This window comes from Lynx canadensis, chromosome D1 (assembly GCF_007474595.2).
Source record: "Lynx canadensis isolate LIC74 chromosome D1, mLynCan4.pri.v2, whole genome shotgun sequence".
Taxonomy (NCBI): Eukaryota; Metazoa; Chordata; class Mammalia; order Carnivora; family Felidae; genus Lynx; species Lynx canadensis.
The window spans coordinates 38,981,185-39,005,209 of NC_044312.2; the positions used below are offsets into that span (position 1 = coordinate 38,981,185).

The window sequence follows — 24,025 nt, forward strand, 5'->3', positions numbered from 1 at the left end:
CTCGAACTCACGGACCGCGAGATCGTGACCTGGCTGAAGTCGGACGCTTAACCGACTGCGCCACCCAGGCGCCCCGATAGTTCTTTTTAATAATTTGCCTAATGTCTCAAAAATAACTGAGGATAACCCAGGTTATCTCCAAACATGACTGGGAGATAGCTGAAAAGAACATTTCGATACGGATGCTGCATCAGGAGAATTTCCAGCCTAATGTTACAAGGATTTTCCACTTTTATTCATTCCCTCAATACACACTTATTGAGTGCCAGGAACATAAAAAGGTTCAAGGGCTTGTAGTGCGGGCTGGAGATGGGTACCGTGACTATTGGTAGAGAATGCCTACAGCTCTCCCACCTAGAAGAGGAGATCCATGCAAATAAATCACACCCATATGGAATGCCAATAGAGTAAACACTGCAGTAGGGGCTCAGGAGAAGCTGTGGGCACTGGCAGGCCCAGAGGAGGGGTAAACCAGTGCACCCATAACCTAACCTGTCTTTCCCAATGAAACCTGATGGGAACTCACAATACGAGGAAATGAAACCCAATGAGGATTCAGAACAATCTCCTCATGCTCTACGTGGGTCAGCTGAACCAATGTTTCTGTCATTGTAAATTCTGCTTGGTGTTTCACACAAGCCCTTGCAGGAAATACAAACATCTCAGAGGGATGTTCTTGCAGGAAATTATGGTAGTTTCTTTTATATGCTACAAAAGACAGAAAATCAAAGTACCTAAAACAGGATTTAAGAGTAAGATGATGATTACAAGACACATGGAAAATGGCAAATTACTGTTATTTCTAAAATACGTTGGTCGCACACATTTTTTTTTGTTAATTTCCAAACCCATGAGAATTATAAGAAAAATCAAATCCATATGGTTCTGACTTAGGTACACTCATTTTTCAACAACTTGGACAAATAACGGAGTGTTCAAAACCTATTTTTTTTTTTAAGAGAGGGACACCATTTAACAGCCAGAATCTAACTTATAACAGACTGAAATTTAACCAAATATGCTCAACCTGTAGGGTCTAAAGAACCCTGGAGGGGCAGAGATAAGTTCTCTCACACCATGGGACATGACTGGTTTCATCCTGGAATAACACACATACTCCAGAGCTAACCAGCTCCCACTCAACCCGAGAACGTAGTGAGATCATCTCTACTGGTCCAGTTTCCATGGATCTAATATTTCATTTTGGGTTTTCTGGCCTAATGGCATGGGAATTCTGCAGAGCTAACAATTTTCAGAGAGAAAAAAGAGTTAAGCCGTTGTACTTATGGAGAAGAGAGAGCTAAGAATGACGACAAACATTCCCGGGGCTCTGTCTTTGGTGGGCAGCGGCCCGCCTCTGCTGTACGTGTGTGCGCACGCGTGAGGACGTGCACAAATGCATGTGCGTGACACAGACAAATACATGAATGGGAAGACCAGGGGTCCCAGTAAGTTAAAGACATTAAACGGGACAAAGAAGCCCCAGTTTCGCGCAGACAAAATAGGGATTGGCTAGATGCCCTGTTTTTCAGGAGAATTTGTTTGCAAAAACATTTAGAAAAATAAACGAGCAAACCCAGAAATCAACCAAATAAAACTCTGAATTCCTCCAAAGACAGGGATGCGACACCATGAGGTGATAGAGAAAAACAACTCCGCGCAGTCACCAAACTCCTAAGCACTTAATTAAGTGCAGTTTTTAATACCGACAGATTTCACGATCAAGGGAGGCTCAATAATCACCCTGTTTAATGTTCGTTTCAATCTGAAGAGCCATGTAGTGACCACCTTGGCAGTCCACCGAGGTCTTCATCAGGCTCCAACTTAAGAGCAGAGAGTTCAGGCCTCAAAGGAAAACTCCCCTGGGCAGCAGAGAGATTTAGTGATCTGGCCAGGAAGGAGTTTCTCCCTCTATTATTAGAGAGAGCTTTACAGAAATCCTACTGACCAATGTACTGCAAGAGTTCCTTGGGTGTTCTTGGACCTGAACTCCTAGATCCAACAAGAACACCTAGCAAAAAATGGGGGCGCCTGGGTGGCGCAGTCGGTTAAGCGTCCGACTTCAGCCAGGTCACGATCTCACGGTCCGGGAGTTCGAGCCCCGCGTCAGGCTCTGGGCTGATGGCTCAGAGCCTGGAGCCTGTTTCCGATTCTGTGTCTCCCTCTCTCTCTGCCCCTCCCCCGTTCATGCTCTGTCTCTCTCTGTCCGAAAAATAAATAAACGTTGAAAAAAAAAAATTAAAAAAAAAAAAAAAAAAGAACACCTAGCCAAAAAAAAAAAAAAAATCAAACATACCAGACTCTACTTTCCCCTTCCCTCCAGTGTCTCCATTGGCCAAGGTGTTTGTCAGGGGCTTGGCGACTTAGCCTTAGCTCGCTGCCTTGTGTTACTCAGAGAAGTCAGTACTATTTGGTCTGCAGTCTTGCTTTCTCTTAGCCACGGGCTAGAATCTCAAAAGATTCATTTGAAAAGGATGGCTGCTTTTGTGTGTGCAATGCTTATAATTATGATTACTAAGCATTGAAAAAGCATTCCAGGGGCGCCTGGGTGGCTCAGTCAGTTGGGTGTCCGACTTCGACTCAGGTCATGATCTCACAGTTCGTGGGTTCGAGCCCCACGTCGGGCTCGGTGCTGACAGCTCGGAGCCTGGAGCCTGCTTCGGATTCTGCGTCTCCCTTTCTCTCTGCCTTTCCCCTGCTCGCATTCTGTCTCTCTCTCTCTCAAAAATAAAACATTAAAAAAAAAGAAAACTTAAGAAGTATTCCAATAATAGAGCTTCTAAATACACGGATAATGGAACACATTAATAACGATGAGGAGGGGTAGTAATTCATGCCTGCCATTCTGTGCCCACATGCTGAAGCCTGCCAGGGGGCAGTGCCCATCACCAGCCTTCTGGGCATGTCTGCCCCTACTGTTACACCTGCTCATTTAGCGAGGGGCCGCAGCATGAGATGACTCAACGTGCTCAAACCATTCCTCATTATCTAATCCCAACACGCTACTCCTGCTTTTTACTGGTAAAGGGTGACCATCCATCTTATTGCTCAGTCACTCCTTTCTCTCACGCTCTCACTGCCGTTACTCAATTGGTCACCGAATCCTACTAATTTCGTCACTTGCTTCTCTCTCCTCTACCCTCCATCACTATTTCTGTTTTAGTTCAGGACCTCTTGTCTAGATCCTAAAATACCTGGAAATTAGTCTTCTTACCTCTAGGTTAGTCCTTCATGAATTTCTCCTTTACTGTGCCTCCTTAACTAGCTTCCGAAATATAATAAGCCTTGCAAACAGTGAAATCATAAACACATCTGAAGAAAACATAGGTGAATATTTTTATAATCTTGGTGACTGACAACCATCTCTAAACATGATATAACACCTTGATGGCATAAATAAGGTTACTTAAAAAAAATCTCCTGTAGGGGCGCCTGGGTGGCGCAGTCGGTTAAGCGTCCGACTTCAGCCAGGTCACGATCTCGCGGTCCGTGAGTTCGAGCCCCGCGTCAGGCTCTGGGCTGATGGCTCGGAGCCTGGAGCCTGTTTCCGATTCTGTGTCTCCCTCTCTCTCTGCCCCTCCCCCGTTCATGCTCTGTCTCTCTCTGTCCCAAAAATAAATAAAAAAACGTTGAAAAAAAAAATTAAAAAAAAAATCTCCTGTAACATAAAGAACACTGTAATCGAAGATTAAAAAACAACTGAGGAAAATATCGGCAACATGTAGAGTACATGCTAATTTCCTTAGTTTACAAAGAGTTCTTACAACTCACTAAGAAAAAAAAAAAAACCTACCTGCAAATTTGAAATAACATCTCAAGTCCATCTCTTGCCACACCAGGAGAGGAAAAGCTAACGCAAATAATTATAAAGCTGTGATAAAGGCACAAGTGTCCTATAAAGAGTAGGCTTTGAAAACTTTGTTAGATATCACTGGTAACAAACCTGCTTCGGATGCCCTGATTCAATTACATTACACATCAACACTGAGATACCTTCAAGCAGTTGAAAAATGTCTCTGGACGCTCTTGTTTATGCCTTTGGAACACAGTGGAGCATGTTTGCACAGAACAAATCATTCCCTGTAAAGCTAGAGGCCCTCTTTGCCTGCGTTATTAATGTCTTAGCTTTCAGCCAGGAGGTTCAAGTCTTGAGGAACATTTCTCAGCTCACACAGAACCAAATCTTATTATTCTATCAGCACAGTCTGGGCTGGGAGGCTGGAGCTAATGCCCATCGGATGAAACTAATTGGCTTTTCCATTTTCACTTAAACTATGTGACAAAATAATATCCCCTGACAAGAAGGCAGGGTACCAGCAGGGTGACATTGCTCACGTGACTGCCAAAGACACGCACTCCACCTAGGCACACAGTCATCCAAAAGCAAGGTGTTACAATCCTAAACGCAAATAGTACAGGTGACTCTTTTTTTTTTTTTTTTTAACGAAAGCTCAGATGAGATGGTGGATGGACTGCACCCATGAGAAGAAATAATATTTGTTAGGAGAGCGAGTAACTCAAGATGCTGACATAGTTTTTTTTTTTTTTTTATGTAAATCTGGAACACAAGCCAACTCACCTATTGCCAGACACCCAAGGAATCGGAGGCAAAATCCCTTGACGGGGTTAAGTGTCCATTTCCCAAAACAGAATTAAAAAACTGAAGCTGAGACAAATAAATGGGGTGGTCCCAAGAGTAAATTTGGGGGAAACAACGGAAATTGAACCCAACCAAAAAGTACTGGGAATTAGAAAATTGAACCAACTATTTCCCAGCCTTGAAAACGTAGGGCTGTACTCAGGACCCAAGCATCAGAACACCACCATTATACAAGGGATGGCCAGTGTCTGGATACACAGGACTTACTGAGACTTATGATACAGAAATAAATTTTTTTCTTAAAAAAAAAAAAAAAAGACCTGGATTTTTACATTTCTGACATACAATGGATTTGCAGGAATTCAAACCATGACCGATGGTTTCTCAAAACCCATTTGTTTCTATCTTTTGCCTCTGGTAAAATGAATAAAATATTCTCCCAATAAAGCCAAAGGCACAGGAAGCCACTGATGATTTTATTCTGCGCGCTGCGCTGGGCTCAGTGGCTTCTGGAAACGGGCACCACATACGAAGATACAAGGTGGGACCCTTCGGTGACTCGATGGACTCGATGCTGCCAGAGGCGGCCAGGCCGGAAGTGCTGAACCTAAGGAGCACAGAACATGCCAGAAGGACCCAATGCCGCCACGAGCCTCCTTCCCTCTCCGTGGAGCAAAAGAGTTGCGCCTGACTGAAAGTGGTGAGTGTCAGGAAAGACTGACATGTTGCTTCTCCGGGAGAATATTAGAGACAAACTGTAGGTCAGAAGGACAGAATACACATTGCCGAAATAAAACAAATCAACCTTGGCTTCGTCTCTGGCAGACGTAGAAGGGCCTCCTCCGAGGCCCAACAGCTCATTCACTAAATGAACGAACCAGAAGCCAACGACCCACTTACAAACCTGCTTAAAACTAGTAAGATTCTTTCCGCAGGCCCCCAGTTTTTAAGAATACCAATGTCGGGACAGATAAATGTTGGAGACTCACTCTGGGAAGCATAAAGCCCCTCTGCGGCTCTGTCTTCGTGCCCGTCGTAGTCCCTGCTGGACAGTTGCCTGTTGGCGGTCTCCAGTCGATCTGCGTGCAAAGAGGAAATGGTCACAAAGAAATGCATATGGATCTAAGACACCATCCAAACAAGAAACGATGTGGGTGCCAGGAGCTGGGTACGCAGAGATGCTCAGGCAGGGGCCCCAAAGTGAGTAACTCTTGGGGAGGGGCAGTGTGCTCCCAAACACCCAAAGGAAAGTCTCCAGAGGGCACGCTGTGTGCCTTCATGCCATCTGATGTCAGGGTAGGCAGCGGCGCGAGGCAGCCGAGCACAGGTTCTGAGAACTGCATCACTCATCACTGCCTGCAAGGCCGGCAAACCTCTGTTTTGAAGCCCCTGCAAAGGGGTTAAGTCTCCTTGGCCTCAAACCCAGCCCTAGTTCTATCCCTCACCACCAGCCCTGTGGTTAGCCAGGGACAGCTGCCCGTAGCTGGGAAGCAAAAAATAGAAATAACAATTCAAGAAATACCAAACGTTTTTTTAAAAAGTCACAATGACCTAATGGATAAAGAGTCTACCTACGGGGTTCCATGTCTGCTCAAACCGCTTGGTTAAGTCTTCACTGTCTCAGTGAAATAACTCAGAAGAAGTCTTTGTTGGACGTGCACGAGTCCCAAGACAAAAGGATTTGCAGGACTAGGAAAGGGAGGCTCTAGGTCCTGGAGACCGCCATCAGGACATTATTTTGGCAGACGAGCAACTGAAAAATGGCTTAGTTGACTGAAAGACAAGGAAAATTTTAGGGGTTGAATCATTCTGCGTGTTGGAGACTGCCAAGATCCCGCTGCAGGTGGCTTCCAGCTTTCGGGGAGTTTATATATATCTACATTTATCACAACTGTGGGCTTTTTTTTTTTCCCTCCAAGAGGGATGCTGTCTAGCTCCATCTTCTCTACTCTATGTAGCGAGTGCGGAGCGGTGGCTTTCAAAGAATGCCACCCAATGACTCAGCCCGATGTGGGAAGGGTTGTGCATCCAAACGTTCGCCTTTGCGTAGTCACAAATCACTGAGTACTTGCATTTTATTATTTTTTTTTAATTTTGAAGTGATGTTTTTATTTTTATCTTACTGAATAAATTTGCCATGGACTAGCAAGTACTTTTAAAGCGGAGAAGGAGCTGCACACACACTCCCTCCCTTTCGTGGGCTCGTGCACGGAGGCCGCCATTTCTCAGACCCAGTGCTGCAACCCACAGCCCACAGCCTACAAAGGAGAAAGGAACAATCCCGCTCTTTGAGTGCCCCTGCCCCGGGTGGTTGGACTTTCCAGGACCATCGGACAGTGTGGACCTGAGGCCAGGCAGCCCGCTACAAGGGAGTCTAGGGCAGAGAGTGTGTGGGTGGGGCTGGACATGCCTCGCAGGTCTCTGTTGAAATCATGAAGTCTTCGGATCTCGCCTTCCAGTTTGTTTCGCATCGCCTTGTCCAGCGATTCTCGCTTGGTAGTAGACTTGACCAGGCTCTCATAGGCTTCTGAAATCCTCTGAAGCTCTTTTTCAAACTGAAAGAAAGAAGTGGCATGAAAGTCGGATTCCTGGCATGCCCACGGGTGCCTCTGTGACACTGATTCTTCAGCATTCCGAGTGCGAAGGCTCTGTCTTGGGTGCAGTCTGCCTGCCCCTCCAGTCGCACACCTCCCCAAATGCGTAATCGGTTCCGCTCCCCTCTGCCCTCTAAGGGCCACGTTAGGACCCTGTAAACAGCAGGTTCACAAGACTGGCTGGACTGCCTAATGTCACCTTGTAGAAGTTTCTCTGTACACTTACCAGGAAGGGGTGAATGTAAACATAACTTCAACCTCCTATATTTTGTATGGCAATTTGCAACTATTTTTCTTCTTCTCACTTTAGGTAAGGGAAAAGTATTCATGTACAGAAAAACTAAAGGGCCACAGCTAGAACCCACATTTCCAGGCTACAAGTGCAGTGGTCTTCCAGAGCCCTTCCTACCCGGCCCCAAAGGAACATCAAATCCACGCAAGGAGAGGGATCATTACTCAGCATGTTGACCCCTTTGTCTGTGAACTTACCTGCATAAGGACAAAGGACTCAGATCTAATCATATACAAATGCACCACAGGAAACCTCTTTATGTGAAGGAATTGAAAGATATAGGGTTAAAACCATTCTTTTTCCATTTTTCAAGAAGTCAAGAGGTGTGCCTTTAATCTCGGGCGCAGGTAAATCTATAACAAGGAGCCGTACCTGCTCTAACAGGAGTCTCCTCTAACAGCATGCTTTCCAGGTAGATGTCAACAACCCCCATTTTATTGCTGTGTAACATGCATGCAGGAGAAGGGAACACGGAACCTTGATGAACTGCTGCTCCGAGTCAGAAGAAGCAGAGGCCCAGGGGGGAGGGCTGAAGCACTAGCGCCCCTCACTGGGCACCAAGAGACCTGCATTGCGTTTTCGGTCCCTTCACACGAGACCTGTGTCACCATGAGCCAGGCACCCTAACTCCCGGTACCTCAGCTGCTCCGATCAGAAAGTCCCTGCTGGGACCCCCGTAAATAACGCACGTCCTGACATAACAGACATCTCTCGCACACTTTCGATGTGTCCTTGTGCCAAGGATACAGAAATTAGTAAGATAATTCCCGGTCTTTGGGAGCTCAGTCTAGTGTCGGCCTCTCCCCAGGCACGTGCACTTCTCCAACGCCATGGGAACCGGGGGGTGGTGGTTCTGTAATGCTCTGACAGCCTAGCGATAAAGTCATTAATTCTGCAGGGGTGAGAAATGGTTTCTTTAAAAAAGATATCAGGGAAAATGCCACTTAAAATGAGTCTTGAAGGATGCACAGGGTTTGCCCAAGCAGAAAAGGCCAAATGGCTTTGGCGTTGTGGTCAGAAGACAGGGCGTGAGCCACAGCACAGGGCCACAAGAGAAAGTGCATGTCTCTGACATGACAGGTAGTCCAGGGATGAGAGCCAGACATGAGGGCGGGAGCTAGTCCCGAAGGAAGGACTTCAGGGGTGAGGGGGAATTACAGGGGTAAGGAGGGTTGGGGAACGGAGGGGTATCTAAGCAGCTGGGCAGCGTGACCTTATCTGAGGCTTTATAGAGATACAAAAGGGAGAGGGGGTGGGGGGGACGTAGGGGTTGGGGGAGAGTGTAGGGAGAGGAAACAGGAGAAAACAAGTCCAGGTAAGAAGCTAACGTAAATAGTTCAATGACAGATGACAAGGGTAGGGAATTATGACAACTGAAAAGACAAATTCCAACGACACTGAGGAGTGGAGTCAACAGGGCACAGGGAGTGGTCGGGACGGCAAAGGAGAAGGAAATCAAAGACAACGTAGACATTCGGATCTGGGAAGACAGAGTAGTGAGACTTAACCACAGTAAGTGATTCTAAGAGAAACGGGCTTAGCAAAGCCAAGGAAAGCGGCCTGGTTTGGGAGGCACCGACCTCCCTGCAGAACAGCAGGCAAGGATTTCCAGGTAGCAGGTAGAGATGCAGCTCTGGGAGCCCGGAGAGCGGCTCACTCGCTGGGTCCCGATGACAGCTGATGTCATACAGCGGGGACGACTTAGGGAGATTGACAGAAGACGACAGGGCCAAGGAGGGGGCATCAACCCTGTGCAGTACGTGGGGCAGAGGAGCCACTGGACAAGAATGAAGCTGGGGGTGCCACAATCTTACGAAGAGAGAATGTGGTCGGTGCCCCAGAGGTTACAATGGAGCCGAGAAGACACGTCCGAGAAGAGGCCAGTGAAGAGGTGTGGAGAGCATCAGGGCTTCTGTGGGATGGAGGAGCCAAATACCAAGGCCCCTCTGGGCACCGTGTTATTCTCCCAAAGGCCTCCGGCTACCAGAGTCGATTCTCTCAGAGTCCCCTCATTTCAATAGGCCTTTCTGTTTCTTCCCAAGATCTCGTGAACTGTTGGGAATATGGCAGCCAGAGAAGGGCACATCCTGACTCCTGTTCCTAGCCCTCCCCCAAATTATGTTCCTTCCTTTTAATTTTGTTTGCAAAAGAGTTGGCTTTGAAACATATCACCATTTCTATGCTAATTTCATCTATAAAAGATGGCCTTTGTTTTCAGACAGATGGGCATGCCTCAGGGACCGTCCCCTTGAGGGCCAGAGGGCATCACCTAGTGCTGGGAAGCCTAGGGCAGCATAGACCCTGAGGGAGGCATCCCCCCTGAGGTGCTCAGTGCTTCAAGTCCAGGACAACGAAGAAGTCAAGCCAGAAACTGTCCTCAACTACACCGGCCACTGGAACTTCGCTCCAGCTGATTTCACGGACTTCCATCTGCAGGATTCATCTGACTGGAATTCGGTTGTGCACGTGTACTTTACATCCCCGATTTGACTGTCAGCTCCTCGAGTGCAGAAAATAAGCCCTTTAGCGCCCTAAAACTCTGCCCTGCCCACGACAAAAATACAGACTGATCCATTAATCTTTAAATGTTGTAAGTTCCCAAAGACAGACTTGGGCACTGATGAACCATACCCGATCGTGGATTCTTTCCTTTCACTGAAAGAGCTGCCCTCTGCATACTATAAAAGGAAACTAACTGTAGGATCCCTGTGACAGCATGGCTTGCTATCTTAAATACTAAAACAGTGAAGAACTGGGATACGGTTAACTTGACTATAGCTACCAAGTGAGAAAGGGTAAGGGTTTCAGTTCAGTACAAGGTATTTCCTGATGGAGACGTTAGTCTCCTTCAGTGTGGTGAGGGAGGGCAGAGCTATGACTCAATGTAGGAAGTTTAAGAGATGCAGCTTTTGATTCCACATAAGGGATTATTTCCTAACTACATTTTCCAGAAGGACGCCTGGTAGGGAGCTTCTCTCCTCTGTAGGCATTCAAGTAAAAAATGAGAGCTCTCCTTCCAGGCACATGAAGCAAGGATTCCTCAAGAGTGGGAAGCTAGACTAGAATCATTTTAAGAATTTTAAGTCTAAAGCTCTATGATTTGACTGCACACTCCTTCAGAATGGGAATCCCATACCCACCGTGTCCAGAACATCTGAATCCCCCCGATATTTGTTAAAGATAAAGGGAAGGTTGGGCAGGCTATGCAAACACCTGGGCTAGTGATGGTCCGAGTACGATCCTCTGAACACAGCCCTGGGTTTGCCTTCACAGCGCCTATTTTCCCTTCCAGCTGGATGTCAGGAAGCCTTAGGCCAAGCCACAGAGCCCCTGAAAGCACACAGAGAGACGCTTGCCCCAGGAACAGAACTATGAGCAGAGTGAGAAGCCCGGAGAAAATCTCAGCCACTCCAAGCTCTAGATACTGGTGTTTCCCTGTGCCCCTTCATGTGCACAGTCCAGAGACCCACAGGACAAGACTGGCCTTCCGTCCAAGCGGCAGACGGCCCAGTCAAAGCCACCACTACTGCACTGACAAAAGAGGGTCTCCCCTAAAGCAAGCCTGGGGGAGCCATAAATACCTGACCCTTTCCCTTCAAATGCCCATCTGCCCTGACGGCTTCTGAGGCCAACCCTCTCAACAGCCCACAGTCTAGTCCTGCTAGAAACTCTGTCCATTAATTAGGTTTCAGGGAAACTGGGAGGAAAGAGAAGCAAAATGAGCGACCCAGAGGAAAAACTAAAAACAGCCACTCCTTCTGGGGGTCCTCAACCATCATTCCAACACCAACAGCGATAATCACCACCTTGCGCCTCTCTGGGAACAGGGGCTTCCTATCTAGGCCGCGCTCCGGCAGGCTCTGCGTTTAGTTGTTCTTCCCTGCTGTGTTCCTGGCACGGGATGCAGAGGGTAAGCCCTGTAATTAAAAATTCATCTATTTCTGGTTTTGCCCTTACCATGAATCTCTGCGAGCGCTCTCAACGCTGTGAGGGCCCCGGGATGGATGTTCCTGTCGGCACAGGGCGCCCACATCCTCCGGCACAGTTCGTGTCTCCACCCAAAGCTGGGTCATCCTCACTGCCAAGTGAGGTCGTCACCTCATCCGACAGTCCTCTCCCCAAGCCTGCCGACACACAGCCGAGCAGTGCGGCCGATGCGGAGGCAACACCTGGGGCAAGGCCGACCTCGGGGACACAAGCCACGAAATGTTAAGGTGCAGATTGCAGGCAGCCCTTGTGTCTCTCAGTCCCAGTTGTTGACAACAGCTGGGGAACTCATGATGAATACGGCAAGTATCCACCAAAATCTGGGTGTTAAAACTGGCAATTCCAGTTTGACATATGGCTGATTAAGGGCACGTAATAATTATAGAACCATTTACAATATTCAAGGGACTGAAGGAGTTTTGAGTTCCAGAAAGGAAACAGCTTTTGATTTTTCCTTTCTTGGTCATCAGAATCCTTTTGGCTGCGAAGTTTAATAATCACCCCCTGTGCAGGGAAACTGAGTCACCGGGAGATTGATTTTGTTTTTCAAAACAGAAATGTGCGCTGAAATCAAGAAAGAGATGTGCGTGGGGTACCTGGGTGGCTCAGTCTGTTGAGCGTCCGACTCTTGATTTTGGCTCAGGTCATGACGCCAGGGTCATGGGATTGAGCCCTGCTGAAGGTTCTCTTTCTCTGTCTCCCTCCCTCTGCCCCTCTGCCTCTCTCTTTCTCTAAATCTCTAAAGTAAATTAAAAAAAAAAAAAAAAAAAACCCACAAAGATCTTCATGCGAAAAGACCCAGAACTAAACTGCCCTCAGCTGGGTCTGCGTAACTCCTGGACATGTCTGCCATACGGCTTCGTTGGGGAGAAGAATTCGTTATTTCCCAGGAGGGGCTGAGTAGCTCCTTCCCAGTGTTCGACTGCACCCGGAAGGAAGCTGCCCCAGGACGTGTCAGACACAAGTTTGGGCCTGAACAGTGACTTACAACCAAGGCCACGAGACAGCATGCTGGTTTCCCAGCTTTTACGGTCCGAGCAGGGTGGGAGTGAGGCCGCCACCTTCAGGCAGCCCATTTGTTTTTGGCTCTCATCTTCTCCCTCCAGGAAAGGCATCCGGAGCTCTCTGGACCAAGTCTGGTCTTGACTCCAGGGAGCTCCAGACCTCTTCAGTGGAAGCTCTGCACAAACGTGCTGGGGCAGATTCTGTCTGTGAACATTTGCACCATCAAACCCACTGCTCCCCACTGGGTACCGCCAGGAAATCAGAGGCGCCCACTACTCTGAAAACCGGACCAGCGACAAAGACTCCGCCTTACCTGAGAGGTGAACGCTAAATGGGCCAACCGGGAGCATTAACTGACATATGGAACCAAACGGCAAGGCTCCTGCAGTCAGGCAGGGTTTATATTCCTACCTTTTCTATTTAGAAAAGCCCCTGATTGTCCAGGACAGAGCCAGGGACTCAGACTCTTACAAGATCACTTCTACCACACATGCCCCCTCGCCTCCAGAAAGGAAGCTAGTGCCCTGTGGCTCTGCTACCCTAAAACATCCTATCACCCTTTGCCCCCTCACCTCTTCTGTTCTACCACAAGCATTTCTGGTGCTGACACATGGGGGTGGGCGGTCACCATGAAATCACTGCCTACCACAGTTCATCTTGCATAAAGTCTTCCTGACTGTGGCTCTCGGCATAAAGCCCTAAGAATGAAGGCGGCCACACCCTCTAATATTCCCGCTGTCCTCCTGGGGAAATACTACCCACCTCTGAGTCCCAGGTCCAGGGCCACCCTCACTGTACCTTCTATAACCACCTGACACCCTACAGCAGGTGTTAGCTTAGGCAACCCTCCCCCTTTTGGACGGTAAGCTCCTCCAAGGCAGGGCCTGTGTCCTCTTTATTCGTCTCCCTAAAGCTTTGCACAGTGCCTGGAATACACGGGGGTTGCTGCTGGCCAGTGAGTCAAGCAGCGGGGAAACAACTCTGTCCCTTCCCCTGTCCTTCCCTCCGGAAGTCACCTACCTTATGGAGCTTGTCGGCATTGTCGTAGTAACCCTGAAGCTCCTGGTGCAGCACACGGTTCTCCTCGGTCAGGATCTCCACCATCTGCTGGGCTCGCTCCACGATGGCGAACGCGTCCGGCCCGAGCTGCTGGCTGGGGGAGGCGGCGGGCGGGGGCTGCGGGGCCGCCAGGGTCATGGGCAGCGCGAGCGGCACGGACACGGAGTGCAGCGGCCCGCCGGTGGAGGGGTTCTGGGAGGACATCGGGCTGTGCGGCTGCACTGTCGACGGGAAAGGGAGCTGGCAGGGGCGGCTGCAAGGGAAGTGGACACCGGTCATCACACCCGAGAAACAGGGGAGCAGGGGGGCGGGGAGTCACAACAGGACGCTTCCTAGCGACTGGCCTGGGCTACCAGAGGCCATCAGCGCACATCTGGGTGCTGGCGCCAGTAGAGCAGGTTGGGTCCTTCACCCACAGGCATTTAATGCGTTCTCCCTCTAATCAGCACTGTTTTGGTCGCGGCGGATACAAGGTCCCTGCTCTCGTGAGGCTTACATGTTCGGGGACACGCTGATCGGCCAGGTATAGCAGAGTAATGTGACTGTGAGTGGCTACGTGCCTAGTTCGTACAGAGAGGTCAGGGAGGGAGACGTGGGTGCTTGCGTTGAAGTCTGAATGACAGATAAGAAGGACCCTGGGGAAAGGAGGAGGAAAAGGAGTCTCCCAGGTAGGGGAATCAGCTAGGGCACCGGGCCCAGGTCAGGATTTAGTACAGGCACCAATGAGTACGAAAGAGAGCGCACACGCAAATACCGAGTAGAGTCTGCAAGTAGTGTGAGATACCAGAGCCATGAGCAAAGGCCTTTGTCAGCCAAGGCCAGCCCTTGGTGTAGACCGCGGCCGCAGAGGAGCTGCCCCACTGACTGGTCTGCAGATGGGATGCAGTGGCAAAATGCATGAAGGGCGCCCGCAGGGAGGCCTGAGCGTGGTCTAGATGAGAACCGTGAAGTCTCACAGGGTGGCAGCGGCAGAGAAATCATGGATGGATTGGGGATATGGCTGGATAAATCATGGACAGGGAGAGAGAAGGTGAGGAAAATTTAAAAATTACTCCTGGGGGCGCCTGGGCCGCTCAGTCGGTTAAGCATCTGGCTCTTGATTTCTGCTCAGGTCATGATCTCACAGTTCGTAGGTTCGAGCCCCGCATTGGACTCCTGGCTGACAGCATGCAGCTTGCTTGGGACTCTCTCTCTCTCTCTCTCTGCCTCCGCCCCTGCCCCTCTCATGCTGTCTCTCTCTCTCAACATAAATAAAGGTTAAACAACATTACTCCTAGATTTGGGGCTTTACACACATGGACAGAGGTACCATCCAGTGAAATGGACAAGTCTTGGGGAAGGGACAAATCTTTTGTTTTGATTTGCCAGGGTGAGGAGGTCTGGGGATCTTAGCCATGTAATAAAGATGGTTCTGGGGCGCCTGGGTGGCGCAGTCGGTTAAGCGTCCGACTTCAGCCAGGTCACGATCTCGAGGTCTGTGAGTTCGAGCCCCGCGTTGGGCTCTGGGCTGATGGCTCAGAGCCTGGAGCCTGTTTCCGATTCTGTGTCTCCCTCTCTCTCTGCCCCTCCCCCGTTCATGCTCTGTCTCTCTCTGTCCCAAAAATAAATAAAATGTTGGAAAAAAAAAAAAAAAAAAAAAGATGGTTCCAAGCCCAGGCACTAGCTTATCTGAAATCTTGGGCTGCCCTCTCTGACTTCACTCCCTAACAATCCCCTCCTCACTTCTCTGTTCCGTAAGAATCATCGCATTTTTTCTCATCCTAAGCCAAGGGCTCCTACCAACAACTCACGCAGGTATTAGCACCAAAGGCAGTCAGGGTGGCCAGTTCTCCAACTACGGCTGTCTCTCTTCTGCAGACTCGGGAAGACAAGTTTTCTTGTTGACCTCCCTAACCTTTAGGATTCAGTCTGGGAACTGGAGTGAGCAGAATGGTCAGCAACCCTAAACCACCCACATTCTGTATCCCAGGGCAGAGTCCTCTGGAGATCCCGCTACTTTCCAATCCTTGACACTCAGCCCCTGTCACCTCCCCTTATTCCTGGCCAGCCAGAGCCAAAGCCCCCACTTTCCCCAGGAGACTGTGTGGCCTTCTGTTTTCCTTTTAGGTATACTTGCTGGAATGTTTTTGGACCCTGTCAGGCTCCGTGCCATTTATTTTGTAAGCGTATCATACAGTCAGGAGCCCTCCGAATGCCGACTCCTGGCACCTAAATGTCAAACTCTAGAAGAAAATTTGAGAAGGGCCACCTTAGCCCTCCCTGCACGGATATGCAGACGTTCATAAAGACGACCTCAGAAGAAATGCAGGAGAGCCCGACAACATGACCTACCACAGGCCTCGCTTTGGTAACAAACACCAGAGCCTCACACCTAGGCTCGGGAGGGATTGCCCAACTAGGTTTCCTTAGGCCTTCAGTCAGGAAGCCCCTTCCATTTCCTGTTGAAATGGCTGGGATCTGAGTTCTGCAACGCCTGGTGGAGAACGATGGAGCTCAGTTGGGTTCTTTATTCCTTAAGCGGGCTCCACCTTCCAGCCATCCTTGGAGTTCAGAAGGAGTGTTGTCACGGGGGGGGGGGGGGGGATGTAAACCACCCCTCCTCCCTCCCTCTCCATACCTGTGACATAACTACCTGCCCGTCTCTTCAGAAATAAAACGCTTCAGCGTTTTGATGAATTTGTGCCCCTTCCACAATGAAGCGTGTATATGACTATGTGTCGTCCTGTGTGTATGAGGTCCAACTTGTGGCAAGAGTGGAAAGGCTCTGAGTGTCATACTCCCTTCCCGCTTCATCCAAGGTAAGGGACACGTGGCGTGTCTCCTTGGAGCTGAGGTGGGTACAGATGAACCTATCACCTGCTCTCCAAACCATGGGGCTTCCCTTTGACCCAGGCAGCTTTGGACTAGGGCTTCTATCTTTTAACATTTATTAAGCTCTGGGATTTGGGACTCACTATGGTCAATGGTAGGCTTATCTTCTCATCTTTCTCTGATATATAACAAAAAGGAAGTGTTTTCTGAATGCCAGCCTAAGTTACCCATGATGGTGACTAGTTACCTGAGTGGCAATGCAGGAAAAGGGTGTTTGCCAAAGTCAGGCGACAGAAAAGAACTTACTTTTTCAAAATGGGAACTCTTCTACTAAAGAGAACATTGGCCACATAAATAACTCCGTTACACATTCGATAAACACCACATTACAATGGATGATGTGCAGGCAGGTCAGCAAACTTCTATTCATTGGCTCCACTACTCAGCCAACGCGTTGGTGGGCTCAACGATCTGTACAAGGCAGATGTGGGTTTAGCGTGAATGAGGCGGACACGGTGTTGGGACAGAACAGGAAAATGTCACATGAGATCATACTAAAAACCACCTACCCTTAGCTTACAAAGATAATGCTGTTGATTGGCCGTGACCCTGGCAACGGGGACACAGAGAAAAGGGAAAAAGACAAGATGGGAACCAACAGTTAAATGAGAAACACCTGTGAACAGAATGCGATGCTACAGGGATTTGTGCGCCTCTTTCCCCTGCAGGTTGTGAAGTCAGAGAGCTAGCTTATTTGACACCATGCGTCTTGGGTTTCCTGGGACAATGCACAACTTAGCTCGATGCTAAAGGACTTAGGGAGCTAATAATATGTACAAAGCCCGGCACAAAGGAAGTACTGGTCAAACAGTTAGTCATAATCACCATTAACTATTATCACCTGAATCCCACAGCCCCTAATACAAATCCTCCCACCAAGCAATGCATGCGTAAGTCCCAATAAATTTTTTTCTGTTATGGCTAATACTTATTAGCATTTTTTGCATTTATAACTGCCTTATAAAATAGGTATCAATGTCAGACTACTTAGATGAGAAAAACAAAGCGCAGGATGGTAACTTACAAAATATAACAGAGATAATAGGAACATAAAGAAGACCCAAGTCCAGGCTTTTGGTTTCCAGAGTCCATGCAGTTCACTATTTCTCCCTATACTGGCGAGAACAGGGAGGGAAGGCGACCACCCTTTGGTTCTTTGCTCCTGGGTTCCCGTGGCCTTGTCGGAGCAACCACACCATGGGGTGTCCATGATCCACACCCTAACACCAAGCATCACAGCTTCTGTAGGCTCGAGCAGCCTCGGGGGAAGCAGGAAGGCTGGAAATCTGCCTCTGAGTTGTTCTCTTGGACTGTTCCTTACATTCAACATTATTAGCTTCCACGGGCTAATGTCCTGTCTACAGAGAGCATTCTACTGGCACTCATTGCGGGCCTAGGCTATCTGGGAGGCACCACATTTCATCACCTTACCTAATGCTCACAAAAACTGAGGCCAGTACCATGAACCAGGTCCCGCTCCTTTCTGAAGGAATGCAATGAGCCTTGGAACGCCACAGAAAGTGACCTTTTTCCATCTGCCACCGAACCGACCAGTTACTTAAATATGTCTGAGCAAAGCTGAAAAAGCCTCTTGTCCCCAAGTCCACAGTGATGTATTAAAAAAAGAAAAAAAAAAAAAAAGAATCATAGCATTGAAAGAGTCACATCTTGACAAAAGAAGGGTCATGCAGGGAAGCCTTGTAGACTGGTCCTCCATCATCAATGACTCTGGACCATGCTGCCCATAGCCTGACCCCAGAATTTGCTCCCCATTTCTTTCCTCCAAGCTTACAACATGCCTAAATCACAATCCTGACAACCTACAATCACTGGACTATATCATGTCTTTTGTTCTCCTGAATTTTTATTTAAATATATTATTATTTAATTTTTCATACATGAGCCTTTTCTCCCAAGTTTTTAGCATGTATCTTTTTTGAGGGTAGAAAATTATGACTTCTACTAAGTTGGTACTCCATACATTTGTGTCAACTGATTTAGCCCAAGAGCAAGTTAGGAGACCATATATGCTTGATGAGCTTTCAAATAATGGCTAAACCTTCAACATTACACTATTAAAGAGGAGACCTCTGGTGTTTAGATTGGCTCTGGATAATTGGTTCATGACAGAATCTCAAATCATGAGATGGCCAATATAATAAATAACATGGCTCCGTGTTATTGCCCTTCTTACGTATTTGGGGTCACAAAATGCAGCTCAAAATGGGAGCGACAATGTTATTTGGACTGCGGAAACAAGGTTACTGAGGGCATCTAATCAACAATCCATTTGTTCTGTGCATACTGCAAACCTTCACAGACGAGCTTATTTAAACTTTCGTATTTGCAACGTTTTTTTCGTTGTTTTTTTTTTTTTGGGGGGGGGGGACAGAGAGAGACAGAGCATGAACGGGGGGAGAGGCAGAGAGAGAGGGAGACACAGAATCGGAAACAGGCTCCAGGCTCCGAGCCATCAGCCCAGAGCCCGACGCGGGGCTCGAACTCACGGACCGCGAGATCGTGACCTGGCTGAAGTCAGACGCTTAACCGACTGCGCCACCCAGGCGCCCCTTAAACTTTCGTATTTGCTAACACCTGTCCGTAAATGCACCACATTAGCATTTTACGTCAACTGCATCACTTAATTCTTACAATCTTGGGCATTCACTGATCTCATGCCATACATTATCCTACTTTTAAAGTATACAACCTTCAGGATTCACAAAGCAGAGACTTCAAGGCCTTTACAAAGCCTAAAAATGGACTTTGAACCGGGCTTGAAATCACCCTCCTTGCACCACACGAGGGCTAACTCCCATGTTAGTACAAGAGAGCACTGCTCTTTAGTATGGGGTATCCTTTTTCTGCTTCGACTTCTTTCTAACCAGGTACCCGTGGAAAAGCTTTTAACTTCCTCACCTTTAAGTGATGATGATAATATCCACCTGACAGGGTGGTGGTGAGAATTCAGTGAGATAAGGAATACAAAGCATTGCACACAGTGTCTCTCTTTAGGGAAGTACTTAATATCTGTTAGCCTCTCTTATCACGCACTGCCAATAGGTGTTAGGAGAAAGGCAAGAGGTACCACCCTTGAATGTCCCTTCGCCTTCAAACACCACGGTCCCTAATCCTCAAGCTCAGTAAGGGATCAAGGCACACTCCAGCCCACAGAATCTCCGACTTCTGAGCAGCTGTCCCGCAGCGGGATGCGGAATGAGAGCATCATGTCAAGGTAGTGTCTGGACCCATCAGGACGTTCTCTCTCGGACACGGCCCTCCTTCCTTCTGGACTTGTGCTGTCCCAAAGAGTAGCCAGGAGCCACATGGGCTACCAAACACCTGAAATGTGGCAAGTCTGGATTGAAATGCGCAAGAAGGGTAGAACGTGCATCAAAATCTGAGGACTTAGGACAAGGCATGTAAAAGAGCTCATTAATAGCTTTTTGTTTTATGTTGGTTATCTGTTGAAATGACAACAGTTTTAACTAACTAAAACATGTTTTTAAAGATAGGTTTTTAATGGGTTAACTAAACTAGGTTTGAAAATTAACTTTACTTGTCTTCTTTCAACTCTTAAGAAAACATGGCTGCTAGAACATTTCTAAGCAGACACGTGTGGCTCACACCGTACTTCTACTGGACAGCACTGCTGAAGACCCTGCTATAACGTTCACCAAAAGGCCTCATTTTGGAGATAATTCCAGAATTCAGTGACTGTCAGAGCAATTCATGCAAACAGACCAGCAGTCCCCTCTCGGCGGTCCCCACATCCCCAAGCAGCAAGGGTGATCAGCAAGCCATATCCAACGTATGAAACTATATGTTCATCTGCAATTAGGCCATCCTGCGAACATTTATAAATCTGGCTTGTGTGATAGACAAAATGTTTCAAACCATGATACGAAAATAAACATCAGTGGATAAATGGATGGAGGATGTAATCAAGGAATTCAAAAGAGAAAATGCAGACGGCTAAATACATTTTCGAAAGCAAAGTTATTAATAGAGAAATAAAATCAAAATAGCCTTTTTCAGTTTACTGACATTCACAATTCAGTTCAACAAGTTCTAACTGAGTCCCTAAGAAAGGATTTTTGTTTTTTGATAAATTTGTTTTTAATGTTTATTTATTTTTGAGAGAGACAGAGACAGAATGCAAGTGGGTTGGGGCAGAGAGAGAAGGGAGGCACAGAATCCGAAGTAGGCTCCAGGCTCTGAGCTGTCAGCACAGAGCCTGACGCGGGGCTCCAACTCATAAGTTGTGAGATCATGACCTGAGCCTAAGTCAGATGCTCAACCGACTGAGCCACCCAGGTACCCCAGGATTTTTTTAAATCCTCAAGATAAGACACATATTCGAATTTCACCTAGTATGTGTGAAAAACAGCATGCAGGAAAATGACTGGAAGGAATTATAACAAAGGGTCAGAGTGACTAATGCTAAGTGATGGGATTATGGGTTTTTTTTTTCTTGTCCTATTTTTCTTTATATAATTTCCACAACGAACATGTATGGCTACTTAAAACAAAAATTCATTGTCTAAGGAATACATGAACTTTACAAAAATTAGAAAATAAAGATAAGCCAAAAAATCTGCATTGTTATTTTAATCATCAGAAAGTAAACAAAACGAGGTAAAGGAATGAAAAAATGAAACGAAATAATAAAGAGCTTCTTGGCTCATGGTGAAGAGGTTCAAATTTTAAGACTTCTCCTTAAGCAAAAATACCTATTTACATAGAATTTCCCAACCTAACAGTATTTTCTTATAACTTTCTGACCCTCAAAGCAACACAGAGAACAGAGTATTTAACAGTGGTTAGTCTGGATAATGGGACTGCGGGTAATTTCCATTTTCCTTCTTTTTTCTTTTTTTGGCAGTGAAAAATCAGTTAGTTTTAGAAAACATCAACCGTAACAAGTTGCAGATAAGGAAACTGAGGCTCAGAGAACTTAACACAACTGACTGCCAAACCGAAGAGCCAGAACTCAAAACTCCTCAAATCTTCTCTCAAACCCACAGCCTCCCCACCCAGACCCGTTGGCTGTGTAGACACCGGTAAGACTCGTAAATGCCCAAATTAAGACTCCAGTCTTGCGTAAACTAAGATCAGATTTATTGCTATGCAGGATGGATATAGACAATCCTCTTGTTTGAAGAAGTCACTTGTTTAATGCATCATAGCTGGAATTGTGTTAGGTTTCCTGAGAAAGTAACCTGAACTTGACCCTAGCCTTTGAAATTCCCATACTGCAGAGCCATTTCTCAGAATAAACAGCATTTTACCTAGCTCATCCAGCCCTAATCCAGCTTAAAAACTGCAGAAACTCCTAAATTCTAATGCTGGTATTCAAAACACACGTTTAGCTGGTGGAATTTAAACGAGGCTCCATGGCCTCATTTTTGTTAAGGGCAATGCGTAGTCTTTAATCCAACAACTCTGGATCTGGCTTACCTTTTGTCCTACATGGCAATTCATTTTCAAAACTGGATGAACCACAAATCGCCACTCTGGAAACACACTTACTCTGAAAATTCTCCTTCCTCCTCCAGGCATTTCCGACTCAAAAGTAGGATGGGACCACCAAACATTCTTTCTTGCAATACGGCACATTCCAAACCTCAAGCCAAGCCCACCAAGTAAGCCCTGCTCTTTAGCATGAATCTTTATGCTTGTTTGTGTTTTAAACTGCACTCTGGCTGCACAGTTGGATTGACAGGAGTTTCCTGGGGAGAGGTGTTCTCTCTCTTTCATTTGCCACATGTGCTCCTTGGCTGTGTCCCCTCTTGCTCCCTCCCTCCTCCCTGAACCCCCATTTGGCATGTTCCCAGAGAATGCCGTCTATCCTAAATAAAGCCAGCCCTGGAGGTTTCTCGGGGGGAGGGGCGGGGGGGGGAATGCACAGCGCACTTTTTAAGGAAAACATGAGCGGTTTAGGACATTAGTTACACCCACAAGTTCCCTCTCTGACTACAGGAAATGGCAAGCCCCTGTCCTGCTGGGAAGAGGGTGGTGGAGATGACGGGCCCCTGGGGAGAAGCAAGCAAGCTTCTCTGTGCAAGGAAGTCCACAGCACCTCTTGCTGCATCATCTTTTATCAGCCTCGGACAGCGGGCTGGGTCAAACACCACCATTTCAGGCCTTTATAACGTATCCACCTACATACTAAATATCAAATTAATACGTTCACAGATGAATAAAATATTAGTAAACAGTCACCACTCTTTTCTCTGCTCCTGGGAAGCTAGGAAATCAAACCCCCTATGCTGATGAGGCGAATCAGCCAAGATACAGGACAAAAAAGGGCAACGGACAGGTGGAAAGAGAGTGCTCTCTTCGTGGACAGGAATCATTTTTAGTCTTTTTCCAAATCGATACTGCCTGAGCCATAAAAGTTAGTCATTATTTTTTTAAAAAAAAATTTTTTTTAACATTTATTTATTTTTGAGACAGAGAGAGACAGAGCATGAATGGGGGAGGGTCAGAGAGAGGGAGACACAGAATCTGAAACAGGCTCCAGGCTCTGAGCTGTCAGCACAGAGCCCGACGCGGGGCTTGAACTCACGGACCGCGAGATCATGACCTGAGCCGAAGTCGGCCGCTTAACCGACTGAGCCACCCAGGCTCCCCAAAAGTTAGTCATTAAAATAGTACCCTCTCTTCCGTAACTGAAGCATTCTGCTAAAAAGAGGCTAAGGCAGACAACACTGCCTCGGTCCCCCCCTCCAAATGAAAGTAAGCCAGAAGCCAGCCGTAGCTCAGAGCTACAGCCGTCAGCAAGCTTAAGTTTGCTCCTAGGCCTTCTAAGATACCTGGAGACAAAGGGGGCATCTGGAGGCCTTTCCCCCTAGAGTCTGGAATACGTCATCAGTATTCTAGACCTCCTGCAAAAAACAGAAGTGGGCAGAGCACAGGCTGGACATCAGGTGTGATATATACATCTGGTTAGAAATTCGCCAGAGGAGAGCTACCAAATAAAAACCGTATTTTTGCCTCTACTGCAACATACAGTGGGGTGGCCGAGGGCTCACTTTCTGGGAGCTGCAGCGTGTGGCAGAGAAACCCAGGTTTGCTCACTGGCTCCCGCACTTCCCACGCTGGTGCCTGGGACTACGTTACTTTAACTCACCTCTAAGCCTGAGGGTTTACCACGCACATCATGGACCTCCCCCCACACCATATGACAGTGACGGTGACACCACCCACCCCTCAGAACTGAAGGAGAGAGCGAGGATGAGGTAACCTACACAGCAGGCCCAGCATACAGAGTTCTAGAAACTGGAAAATCAGGGCAAGCATTAGAGGAAACAGGTTTTAGTGTACTCTGAATCCATTATAACGTATAGATCATACGAACAAAAAACACAGTTGATTTTCAAGACCAAATCCATCTAACTAGTAAAATAACCCCCCAATAACCTAGCTTATAATTGCAAATTAAAATCATTAATGCCATCTGCCTATTAAATTAGCAAAGTTTTTGTAACTGTAGTGACTGTTGGTCAAAGGGCAGTGATACAGGCACTATCATATTTTTACAAAGGTATCTGGAATCACAAGTCATTAAAGGTTTGCTACAATGTACCCAATAATTTCAACTCTAAACAATGA

General features: G+C 47.4%; 1 protein-coding gene across 3 annotated transcripts in view; it reads right to left on the reverse strand.

The window, feature by feature from the left end:
• The window catches only part of AMOTL1 (angiomotin like 1), a 132,787-nt gene that overhangs the window by 38,250 nt on the left and 70,512 nt on the right, over positions 1-24,025 (reverse strand). For all 3 annotated transcript variants that reach the window (XM_030332785.1, XM_032595047.1, XM_030332784.1), the window contains 3 exons: positions 13,499-13,790; positions 7,011-7,155; positions 5,590-5,679 (listed from right to left, as the gene is read on the reverse strand). In XM_030332785.1, the coding sequence (XP_030188645.1) occupies positions 5,590-5,679; positions 7,011-7,155; positions 13,499-13,790 (527 nt within the window). The remainder of the gene's footprint in view (positions 1-5,589; positions 5,680-7,010; positions 7,156-13,498; positions 13,791-24,025) is intronic.